General features: G+C 41.6%; 1 protein-coding gene across 1 annotated transcript in view; it reads right to left on the bottom strand.

Annotated features, from left to right (window-relative positions):
* LOC126213446 (uncharacterized) overlaps nt 1-13,587 on the bottom strand; it is a 168,638-nt gene that overhangs the window by 80,808 nt on the left and 74,243 nt on the right. Inside the window, exon 5 of the mRNA XM_049941191.1 lies at nt 8,444-8,536. Coding sequence (XP_049797148.1) covers nt 8,444-8,536 — 93 coding nt within the window. The remainder of the gene's footprint in view (nt 1-8,443; nt 8,537-13,587) is intronic.

Consider the following 13,587-nt stretch of genomic DNA (forward strand, 5'->3'; position numbering starts at 1 on the left):
GTAGCCGTTCAAATTTTCGCTTAGCCTCAGTGTAGGTCAGTCGGTCCAGGGTCTTATATTCCATGATTTTGCGTTCTTTCTGTAAGATACTGCAGTCCGGCGAGCAAGGGGAATGAGGCTCTCCACAGTTGACACAGACGGGAGGCGGAGCACATGGAGTATCGGGGTAAGATGGGCATCCACAATCTCGACATGTGAGGCTAGAAGTACAGCGAGAGGACATGTGACCGAACTTCCAGCACTTAAAGCACCGCATCGGGGGAGGGATATAGGGTTTGACGTCACATCGGTAGACCATCACCTTGACCTTCTCTGGTAATGTATCACCTTCGAAGGCCAAGATGAAGGCACCAGTAGCTACCTGATTGTCCCTCGGACCCCGATGAACGCGCCGGACGAAATGTACACCTCGGCGCTCTAAATTGGCGCACAGCTTGTCATCAGACTGCAAAAGTAGGTCCCGATGGAAAATAATACCCTGGACCATATTTAAACTCTTATGTGGGGTGATGGTAACGTTAACATCCCCCAACTTGTCACAAGCAAGTAACCTGCGTGACTGGGCAGAGGATGCTGTTTTTATCAAAACTGACCCAGAGCGCATTTTGGACAAGCCGTCCACCTCCCCAAACTTGTCCTCTAAATGCTCTACAAAGAACTGAGGCTTCACGGATAGAAACAAGTCACCATCAGCTCTGGTACAGACGAGATACCTGGGCGAATACACGTCACTGTCATTCATTGCCTTTCGTTCCTCCCATGGTGTGGCCAGGGATGGGAACGATTTGGGGTCATAAACGTTAGCTTTAAAATGAGCCCTCGAACGCTTAGAGACTGCTGGTGGCTGGCCGCCAGCAAGAGATGATGTACCACGCTTCATTGCGGGTCATCCGCCCTGATGCCACCTACTCCGACCAAGGGCCCTCCCCACGGGCGCCACCCAGCCGCAGCAATAGCCACCTGGCAGGATGGCCATTGCCGGGAGTCCTGATGCCCCAGGGAGATGGGCATCTACTCCTTGGCATACGTGGGTAGTTAACAGCGCAGGCATCAGTAGAGCGATCCCTGTGTTGTCAGGGGGCTACAACCAACAGGGTAAATGGCGGCCCCACCACAACGGACTGGCTACCATGCTGGATCTTAGGTGCAAAAATGTCCAAGGTCGTCATCGCAGTTAAAAGCAACACTGCAGAGTGCAGCGTGGTAATCGCACCCAGGGACGTATCCTCACCCAAGAGATGGAAAACGAGCGGGACACCATTGCAACAACGAAAAAGCCGGCTAAAGGTCTCAATGCACGACGGATACAGTGCACCATGTAAGGCGCCCTTCCCCAATTGGCTCGCTCTTCGGAATAATTTAGAAAGATGGAGGTCAAACCCGAGAGGGGATCATCACATAAGGCCGAAACATTTGAGACTCCTTTTAGTCGCCTCTTACGACAGGCAGGAATACCGCGGGCCTATTCTAACCCCCGAACCTGCAGGGGGGTTTCTATTCCTTGGACACTTATTTCGATGTCAGCCATTTTTTCGTTTGTGCGAGGATTTAGAGAAGGAAATGCAGTGCGGTCTTCCTCTGTGAAACACCTTTGGAAAAAGGTGTTTAGTATTTCAGCTTTACGCATGTCATACTCTGTTTCAATGCAATCGTCATCCCGTAGTGTCTGGATATGCTGTTTCAAGCCACTTACTGATTTAACGTAAGACCGGAACATCCTAGGATTTTCTGTCAAGTCGGTACATAGAATTTTACTTTCCAATTCACTGAATGCTTCACGCATAGCCCTCCTTATGCTAACTTTGACATCATTTAGCTTCTGTTTGTCTGAGAGGTTTTGGCTGCGTTTAAACTTGGAGTGAAGCTCTCTTTGCTTTCGCAGTAGTTTCCTGACTTTGTTGTTGAACCACGGTGGGTTTTTCCCGTCCCTCACAGTTTTACTCGACACGTACCTGTCTAAAACGCATTTTACAATTGCCTTGAACTTTTTCCATAAACACTCAACATTGTCAGTGTCGTAACAGAAATTTTCGTTTTGATCTGTTAGGTAGTCTGAAATCTGCCTTCTATTACTCTTGCTAAACAGATAAACCTTGCTCCCTTTTTTATATTCCTATTAACTTCCATATTCAGGGATGCTACAACGGCCTTATGATCACTGATTCCCTGTTCTGCACCCAGAGAGTCGAAAAGTTCGGGTCTGTTTGTTATCAGTACGTCCAAGATGTTATCTCCACGAGTCGGTTCTCTGTTTAATTGCTCGAGGTAATTTTCGGATAGTGCACTCAGTATAATGTCACTCGATGCTGTCCCTACCACCCGTCCTAAACATATGAGTGTCCCAGTCTATATCTGGTAAATTGAAATCTCCACCTAAGACTATAACATGCTGAGAAAATTGATGTGAAATGTATTCCAAATTTTCTCTCAGTTGTTCTGCCACTAATGCTGCTGAGTCGGGAGGTCGGTAAAAGGAGCCAATTATTAACCTAGCTCAGTTGTTGAGTGTAACATCCACCCATAATAATTCACAGGAACTATCCACTTCTACTTCACTACAGGATAAACTACTACTAACAGCAACAAACACACCACCACCGGTCGCATGCACTCTATCCTTTCTAAACACAGTCTGTGCCTTTGTAAAAATTTCGGCAGAATTTATCTATGGCTTCAGCCAGCTTTCTGTACCTATAACGATTTCAGCTTCGGTGCTTTCTATCAGCGCTTGAAGTTCCGGTATTTTACCAATGCAGCTTCGACAGTTTAGAATTACAATACCGATTGCTGCTTGGTCCCCGCATGTCCTGACTTTACCCCGCACCCGTTGAGGCTGTTGCCCTTTCTGTACTCGCCTGAGGCCATCTAACCTAAAAAACCACCCAGTCCATGCCACACAACCCCTGCTACCCGTGTAGCCGCTTGCTGAGTGTAGTGGACTCCTGACCTATCCAACGGAACCCGAAACCCCACCACCCTATGGCGCAAGTCAAGGAATCTGCAGCCCACATGGTCGCAGAACAGTCTCAGCCTCTGATTCAGACCCTCCACTCGGCTCTGTACCAAAGGTCTGCAGTCAGTCCTGTTGACGATGCTGCAGACGGTGAGCTCTGCTTTCATCCCGCTAGTGAGACTGGCAGTCTTCACCAAATCAGATAGCTGCCGGAAGCCAGAGAGGATTTCAAATGGTTCAAATGGCTCTGAGCACTATGGGACTCAAATGCTGTGGTCATAAGTCAGAGAGGATTTCCTCCGATCCATAGCGACACACATCATTGGTGCCGACATGAGCGACCACCTGCAGATGGGTGCACCCTGTGTCCTTCATGGCATCCGGAAGGACCCTTTCCACATCTGGAATGACTCCCTCGGTATGCACACGGAGTGCACATTGGTTTTCTTCCCCTCTCTTGCTGCCATATCCCTAAGGGGCTCCATTACGTGCCTGAAGTTGGAGCTCCCAACTACAAGTAAGCCCACCCTCTGCAACCGCCCGGATCTTGCAGACTGAGGGGCAACCTCTGGAACAGGACAAGCAGCCATGTCCGGCCGAAGATCAGTATCAGCCTGAGACAGAGCCTGAAACCGATTCGTCCGACGAACTGGAGAGGCCTTCCGTTCAGCCCTCTGGAATGTCTTTCGCCCCCTGCCATACCTTGAGATGACCTCCGACTCTACCACAGGTGAGGGATCAGCCTCAATGTGGGCAGTATCCCGGACAGCCACAATCGTAGTCCGATCGGCGGATGTGTGGAACGAGCTGACTGTCCCCGATAAACCCCCATCCGGACCCCCACAGTGATGCCCATTGGCAACAGCCTCAAGTTGTGTGACCGAAGCCAACACTGCCTGAAGCTGGGAGCGAAGGGATGCCAACTCAGCCTGCATCCGAACACAGTAGTTAAAGTCCCTATCCATGCTAAAAACTGTTGTGCAAAGAATGTCTGAACTAATCTACAGAGAGCACAAACAAATCGACACAAAATTTAAACGGTTATTAAAATACAAGATTGGCTAGTAAATGCAGTAATGCTGCTACTTGCGCACTGCTGACACACTGCTCGGCGGTGGAAGGAGACTACGCGATTTTACACTATTCAGGTACTAAAACGCGATGCTACAACTCTCAAATACTAAAATAAGCCCGAAATTTATGAATTAAACAATGCAAGTACCAAAAACACGCAAAGAAATTAAGAATTAAACTATGTAACAAATAAGTGAGCTAGGAGTATACGACTTTCTGCTGGCAGCTGCTTATCCAACGGCGGCAGGGAGCACACTCATCACCCAATATCACCCTAGACTGGAAAAAATGAACCACATCCTTTGTTAGGGCCCTGATTATCTCTCAACTTGCCCTAAAATGAGGGACTTAGTACTCAAGGTCATGCCCACCCCTTCTTAAGTAGTTCCACCATCCAACTAACTTGCACGACATCCTAGCCCATCCCTATGCAACTTTCAACTCCTTGCCACAGTGATCACATCCCTGTGGCAGACCAAGGTGCAAGACCTGCACAATCCCAACACCCAGCACTTCCTAATCCAGTTCCATCACAGGCTTATATTACCTAATCAGAGGCTAGGGCAGCTGTAAAAGCAACCGTATCACACATCAACTCTGCTGCAAATACTGTGTAGCCTTTTATGTTGGTATGACTATCAACATGCTCAATTTCAGTTTCTGCTTCACAATCCAAGTCTTCTGGATTCTTCCCTGCATCACCAGTTCCTCTGAACTACAGATGGTGGTTATCGTTACAACACACAGTCTGCTCCCATAATTACCTTGGCCTTAATCTTAGGTATCCCACTGTCCCTGCAACTGCCACCCAACTGTCCTCCCTTCCTCTGTCCTGTCACCACCTCCCAATTCATGCCCCAAGTCACCTTCAGCATGTGCTGCTTCCCATTCCCCCATTCCTACTGGCAAACTGGCCAACTCCCTTCAAGCCACCCACTTCCAGTCACTTCCCTGCCTACCACCAGCCCCTCCTCCCCACTACACAACCCACACAACAACACCCCCACCACAACCAGTCCATCTGATGCAAAATATAAATGGCACTGTCAATCCAGCCAGCTCCATGTACAGGCACAGATGTATGTATGCAAATGTGCAAGTATGTGTTCGTGTATTTTACTCTAACTTGCCAGAGGATAGCTCCAAAAGCTAGCTAGTTTCCTTTTCTGTTTACCTATCGACAACTTAACATTTCTTTTTGGTAATGTGGTCTCCTTTAACCCTAAAGTATTAATTTTGGTTTGGGTTTATGATACCTCCTGGAAACTAAATTCTCTTCTCCATCCCCTCTACAGTGAACTGAAATGGCAAATCCACACACCAATTCTGCACACATATAATATGAAGTTCCACAACTTGCTGTACAGAAGAATAAAAAATATGCCCATGCCCAATCCCCTTTTTACTCCATATGTATTCACCTGAACAACTCTGTTAAACAAGCTCTCTCTTACCTCACCACAAAACTTTGTTTCTTACCAATATCACTCCACAGTACTACCACCTTATTCTGAAACTAACAGTTATGTTCAATTTCAAGTGCCTGAAACTTCCCTTCCACTTCATCCTCATTACTCCCCGTTTTCTCCGAAAATCGAACAGTCCCATACTCGAGATGTCCTTCGATTAGACACTGCAAAGAAACTGCATCATTCTCCTTAACTGCATTCATAAACAATTCATTGAATTCTCTCCCAGAAATGGCTGCTCCTACAAAAACAAATTTCTGCCATACACTTTTCCCTTATGATAATCGACACTTCCAAATGGAGATTTTTCCCACCTTCATCAAAACACCTAGGAATCAAATTTTTTCCAGTGACCATAGCTGAACAAATTCCTACACAAGACCAAACATGACAGTTAACTGAGGCAATTAAATCGTACTGTACAAGTAAATGGCACAGACTTGTATATTCATAATCAGTAATTCAAAAGTACAAAAATTTTAAGGCTTTTCTTTCATTCTTCAAACCATGTGCCCTTACAAACTAACCTCCACATTCCATCTTTTGAGTAACACCATGTATGCCTATCATCACATTTAGCTGTTTGAATTTGTGTGTGTGTCACATACTTTCAGATAGCAGTGCCCATCATCATGTCTAGCAGTTGCAACTTGAATGTGAGACAGGTACTTTGAACTAGTAGTGCATATGCAGTTTCCACAATACCTCCAAAGCTTCTGAGAAATTTGAACAACTTCCCAATACTGAGCAAAATTTACTTAAGTCAATGCACTTCTTGATCCCAATATCTAACCTCTTCATTTCATTCACTAGATAATGAGGAGTTTCTTTTACCACAAGCTTCTTCATTAAGGCTGTCTTCGCACAAAACATCCATTGCAATAAACAAAACCACAAAATACCATAGAAAATAATAATATTCCCCATATACACACAAAATGACACCCAACAAATGCTTAATGTGGGAAAAGCAAATGTGATGTAGGAAACGGTTCATTCACATTTTCAGGAGAGAGGCATGGTGGTCAACATAAATTACATTTCTGAGAAGTACAAAAACAAATACCTATATTTAATGATCCATCTTCACATGCAATTTGCAAGTAAAATTCACAATTCTACGATTAAGGGAAAAAAAACCTCAGTGACCACATGCCAATATCAGCAGTCAGCCCTACTCTTTGGGATTGCAAAGACAGAAAATTTCACTTAAAAATCTCTTAAGTCAATAAAGTCTGCATTTAATGTAGCTGGCATCAGAGTTACAACATTCACTGACATCTCTGCATGTGCTGCTCAGGATCATTCTCATGGTCACAGACCCTATCTCTAGATTCTCTCGACTGTCACACTATTTAAATAACATTATGTACTTTCAAAATAATGTGAGGGTATCCATTAGTGACTGCAGCTGCGATCCAGGTGACAAGGTTTGCCAGGTTACACAACCAGCAGTGCTCAATTCTGCACGTTTACATCAGGGGCAATAATTTATGCAGACAATACTCCACCTTTCCCTCTATGTGCAATGTGGCACATAGTGTCACACTGTGAGAACTCGAAATCTCCAGAGCTGCATATGGAGACCAGTGCATTGAACTCTGGCAGGCTCGTGTTTTCACAATAAATGTTCACCAGCTGCAATTCAACCACTTCTCCAATGTCAACTACAGCTACACCTGAGGTCTCCCTAGGGTCTTCCATGTTGGTCAAGTTTCTCATTTGCATGTCACCATCAACTATGACTGGAGTTTTTAGTTCCATAACACACTTTTTGTGCAGCATTAGTAGCACTGTTTTATTTAATGTATGGAGATTTATGTCAACTTCTCATTCCAATACATCTCTTTGCTTGCTGAAAAGGGCATAATATAAATCTATGTGACAGTATGACTTTGACTATGAGCTGTGAATTAGCTACCTCAATCCATCTTTATATACCATATAGGCTGTCCCTAACATGATGAAGTCTGGCCCTTTGACTGGTATGCCCACACAATCATTTCTGTGCTTGAAAAGTCCTTCACATCCATGGGAAGTTAGTTTGCGAACACTGAGAACAGGAGTGGACCCTGTAACTAACCTCCTGCAGTCCTGTTTTTTATATTATATAATCTTAGTTTAGTTTCCTTCTGCTCAGTAGTTCATAAACCTGGCCATCTGCTTTCTCTTATGCAAGGTAGACAACATTAATATCACACAATTTTAGGTTATGAACTACAAATTTAAGCTTCACACAAGACATTATCTAGGACACAGGGAGTGGCAAGAACATATTTTTTTCTGATTTGGTTCAATCAGGACTTCAATGGTGACGACATACACTTCTTTACCCGCATAGGATCCCTCACTGGAAGTCTAGCTCTGAGACATTTCCTGTCATCCACAAATCTATAAGTAAACCAACAAATACCAAATAAGTAGAGACATTAAAGACCAATGTATCAATGGGGATCCATCACATACAAATATCATCATGTTTAATAGCTTCCCCACTCTTGAAAATTTTTGGCACAAACTCAGGAAGATTAATACTTCACTGAAAAGATAACAAAAAAGCTGAATGTATTCTTCTGCACTGTATTAATCAGAAGTTACTGAAAGGATGAATATTTCACTTATGACCTACACTACCAGAATTTACACTTCTACTAACTGTGAAACTAATACATCCATCACACAAATGCATTATACAAAATGTTTGCTATAAAGATAACATATATTTTTACAAATTCTGTTCAGTTTCTATTCAGAAGGGTCAGCAAGTAACAGATAATAATCCAATTCAAGTGGAATTGTACAATACTGGGAAATTATTAGTAGCAATCACTTCCAGAAGATTAAGAATGCGTACCTATTCCACTGCAATGCATCCATTATATTAAACAATTAACCAAAAATTTTTTCCTTGGTCTACATGAAATAAACCAGAGATATGAATGCTTACAATTGTCTCATTTTCATCATCTTCCAAATTTAGTTCCGGATCCTCCTTGATAAAATCAGTGGAGCAGGATGTTTCCTGTGGACCCTTAAGAAACTGAAAAACAGAAAACAACAACTCAGTCAAAACTGTATGTACACTTCTGCACATATGACATGCCTCCCAATATTAATTTTTTATGAATATCACTCAATTTTTAAGAGATTCTTAATCAGACAAAAATTAAGAAAATATAATTTGCTCAATCAACAGACATACCCATGATTTCACCCTTTATGGAGAACCAAACAGTTCTTTCTTCAACACAGCATAGTGCTAACCTGACAGTTTGCCTCCAGTTACAGCGTTACTGTACTTTATCCATGCACTCACCTTTTACAAGAACAACTTGTCCTCAATGTTTGATGATGTCACCTAAGTGTGGTTATCAAGTTAATACATTCTCACGCTACAGTTCTAGTGCAAATGTGTTCAGGAATGTGATTTTCATTTCCCAACAATTTTATACTATTGCGTCATTTCCAGCTCTTCTTTGTTTGTCCTTCTGTCCATGTAACATTATCTTGCACTGAACCAAACACCCAAAGAAAATAGCTAAAAAATTAAATTTCTCATCATTTGTATTTGTGATATTCAAAGTCTTGGGAGTATGGGACAGCACCTACAATATTAGGCCTTGATTTTAATTTTGCTGGGGATAACACATGAAGACACAGTCATTTTCATACTTGCTACATTTCGAATTTACTAATGCTGCTTGATTTTTTAGGCTGGCCCATAAGTTCATAACATTTTTGTTTTGCATGTTGTTATCCAGGTTGCTATTTGAGTTTAAATATTGACATTTTGTCATTTGGAGGTAGTAAGTGGAACTGTGGATGGTAGAAAATGGAGTGTCATGTTGAGAAATTGAAACAAGTCTTGGCATATTCTTCTGTTTGAGTTCATTAGAGGGATGACAACAGTGGGTGCAGATAGAAACATTACATTTGTGCCTTGTATGGGGATAATACCATTAGACAGAGCATGGCAATAAAATGGTTTTCTCATTTTAAGGAAAATTGTTTTGACATTAGTGACTCTTCATCTTCAGAAAGAGCTTCAGGGTTGATGGAGATCACTTAAATGCTTTAATCTACAATGATAACATCAGTGTACTCAAAAAGTGGCAAACATGATGAACTGTGACCATTTCTTCATCATGTAACAATTGCATAGAATGGGTAAGGTTAAAAAATAAGTTGTATGCGTACCACATGCTCCACATCAAAATCACAAAAATCAGCTGGTGGCCACAGGTGCATCTCTGCTTGCTCAACATCAATTGCCTCATAAACAACACTGAGCATTCCTATTCCTGTATCATTACTGGTGATGAGAAATGGTTTCTTTATGCTAACATAAGGAAAAAAAGGAATGGTTAAGACCAAAAAAAGCAGCAATTTCCAATACAGAGAGCTGAGCACATCCACAGAAGATAATGTTATCCATCTTATGGAACAACAATGGTGTGGTGTACTATAAATGTTAACCTGAAGTGTAATCATAGCTGCTAACATTTATTGTCAGCATCTGAGATGTCTCGCACACACAATCCAAGAACAATGACCAGGAAGACAGAGTGAAGTAATGCCCAATGGCATTCCTCTAGACTGACAAATAGCACTATACAAAAGTTGAGCTGGGAAGTCATTCTACATACACCTTATTTACCTGATCATGCGACCTCAGATTCTTGCCTTTTCTACTTTCTATGAAATAGCCCTCAAGGAACTTCCTTTCCAGATGAAACAGTGCTTCATACATGGCTCGAAGAGTTTTTCGCCTCAAAACCACATAATTTATACATAAGCAGAATCGAAAAGTTACCCCAGCATTGGCAGACTATTGCAAATAGTACAGGAGAATGTGTTACTTATGACTTAAGTCTGTTATTTGGATCTCATGAGTTTATTAACCTTACGAAAAAATGCTACGAACCAAATATATCCATCTCTGAATTGTTGTGCTTACATATCAAAACTTCTCTAGGCTGGCAACATCCCCTAGGCTATGGCTAAGCCATGTCTCCGCAATATCCTTTCTTTCAGGAGTGCTAGTCTTGCAAGGTTCAAAGGAGAGCTTCTGTAAAGTTCGGAAAGTAGGAGATGAGGTACAGGCAGAAGTAAGGCTGTGAGGACGGGGCGTGAGTCGTGCTTGTGTAGCTTAGTTGGTAGAGCACTTGCCAGTGAAAGGCAAAGGTCCTGAGTTCGAGTCTCAGTCCAGCGCACAGTTTTAATCTGCCAGGAAGTTTCAAATCTGAAATTCTCAGCATGCAGTGGGGCACTCTACACCACTCCTAAATGGACTCACTTTCAGGAGAATGATGGCTGAAATCCCCTTCTACCATCTATACTTCAATTTTACATTATTTCCATAAATCACTCTAGGCAAATTCCTTTGAAAAGTACATGCCTGATTTCCTTCTACTTTGTACTTTGAGCTTGTCATCCATCTCTAATGACTGCTGTTGACAGGACATTAAATTCTGATCTTCCTTCCTTTACCACTCCTCAAGAACTACCAATCTTTTGTCTCAGTGTTGTTCTATAGGCTACCTTTCTTGTATTGTAGGCTACAAACGCCACTGGTACCATCACCACACCTTTTGAACTTGCCATGGCCATGGTAGATTGTCATGTGCCGAGAATGAAATGTCTTTACTGGGTGACCACCAACTTTCAAAGGATCAAACTGATGACTTTTCAACTAACTGTTTAGCTTAATTCATGAGTCTAAATATGTGTATGAAATAATGACAAAAAAAATTTTAATGAACCTTGAAGCAAGTTGAAATGAAAGCTGAAGTAATAATTATTACATCACTTGAACTGTATATCAACGTGAATAACATATGACTTGTAGTATACTATTAATCAAATGCTATAAAAATGTTCAATTCTTACCTAGGTCACAATATGGCTACTTTCAGATATATTTACCATTACAATAGTGTTAATATAATAATGTAATGAAAACTTGCAATTTTCATTAAGGCACGATAACTGTTACGAAAGTACAAAATTTATGTCAAGTTTTAAATTTCACAGTAAAACATTTAGTTTTAAGTCCCTTAAAAACTTCATTGCAACATTACAACATCAAAAACTTCAGCAACTTTCATAATCATTCTGTTTTATCTTTCAGTTGTTTAATTTCTTGAACTGTCTCCTTTTAAGATCAGCCACTTCATCAGATTTCTTTTTAAAGATTTGCACTCTTTATTTACGAAGCATTTTCCATAACTAGTATAACTGATTTAGTAATGTCCACATTCATTTGTTTCTGACTATTGAACAAATCACCTAACAATTTTATGGCATTGCATTTTAAAATATTTCTTCCTGCAAAAATTCTATCTTCTATGTTTCTAACTAAAATTTTTTTGTTAACAAAGTTTCTCAACTGCAGAATTTCCTTGAGAGATCTATAACAGTTTCTTTACAAAATTGGTGAAGTCGTGGTTTGCATCTTGTAACAAATTCATTAAATAGTGATTAAGTGCATTCTTTTTAGGACTGAATTCTTTCAGTTGATTTATTTTCTCCTCAGTGTATCAGCTGCTGATGGAGTTAAGCGTGTTTCTGACACAAATTCTTCCAAATGTAACAAATGAAACTGCAGGAGAAATCGGAGCAGAAGTCAAATCCCAAGTCTGTAAAGAGGACACATCCAATGCTGGTCACTGAACTGCACGATCAACTCCTGTACGGGCCTTTCTGGATACAGAAAATGTTCGACTGCTGCCCTGGCCAGCACATTCTCCAGATCTCTCACCAATTGAAAACATCTGGTCAAAGGTGGCCGAGCAACTGGCTCATCACAATACACCAGTCACTACTCATGATGAACTGTGGTATTGTGTTGAAGCTGCATGGGCAGCTGTACCTGTACATGCCATCCAAGCTCTGTTTGACTCAATGCCCAGGTGTATCAAGGCCACTATTATGGCCAGAGGTGGTTGTTCTGGATACTGATTTCTCAGGATCTATGCACCCAAATTGCGTAAAAATGTAATCACATGTCAGTTCTAATATAATATATTTGTCCAATGAATACCCGTTTATCATCTGCATTTCTTCTTGGTGTAGCAATTTTAATGGCCAGTAGTGTAGTTTCATGTTACACTTTCAACACTACTCACAAACTGCACCTTACAGCACTGGGTATGTACGAGTTTATGACAGTTTCATGTTATTTGTGATACCACAACCAGTATTATTTACAGTGCTATTCTCTTGTAATATTTGTTTTTCCAAGATTCATTTTTCCTTTTCCCAACTTATATCTGAAGATTGTCTGCTATTCAGGTCAGAAATGATCATTATTAAAGTGATTCAGATAGTCCGAACAATCTTTATAATAATGGAGATAACTGCCTCATTGGTTTATGGGCATCACATTATAAAATGTTTTGACAGCTGCCAATATTTCAATGAGACAGCTGCTAATCATTTCAGCTGCTTAATGACATGATGCTACAGTGGTTTGCTAAATAAGTGCTGACTCATTAGAAAAGTGCAGGCCCCAAGAGATGGGGGCCATAATGTCTTCACAGCAAGCCAGAGCACAATGACATCACGAACCCCTTGCTGGACACATAGGCCACATGCACAACATGGGAAAAGTGCAGCTGCAAATAGCGGCCCAATGTAGAGACAGGATGAGTGTCCACCCCAACTACCCATCTGTGTTGACTCGAATTTGTTAGTCTGCAGCCCAGATGCCTTAGTTCTGCCAATGCTGGTTCCCGTGCTTTGCTGAGTTGAAATCTTGTGTCTCTATTAACCAGGTCATAGTTATACATTTTCAATTGCTTCTTCAGTGATGGAGATCTTTGTCTCTCTGTAGTTCATGCTATGTCCAATGTCAAAACAGTGTTCTGCAACTGCAGGCTTTTCAGGCTGACCCAAAATGGTGTGATGTCTATGTTCAGTGTATCTATCTTTACAGAGTGACACATCCAGCCAATGTATGATTTCCTATACTGTCATGGGATTTTATATATCAATGGTGTCCTTAGCCCTAGGTTGTCTTTAACAGACCCTAGCACTGTTTGTGCTTGTGCTGGAAGGTGGAAGATAGATTTTATTTGATATTTTTTGAAC

This window comes from Schistocerca nitens, chromosome 11, assembly GCF_023898315.1.
Source record: "Schistocerca nitens isolate TAMUIC-IGC-003100 chromosome 11, iqSchNite1.1, whole genome shotgun sequence".
Taxonomy (NCBI): Eukaryota; Metazoa; Arthropoda; class Insecta; order Orthoptera; family Acrididae; genus Schistocerca; species Schistocerca nitens.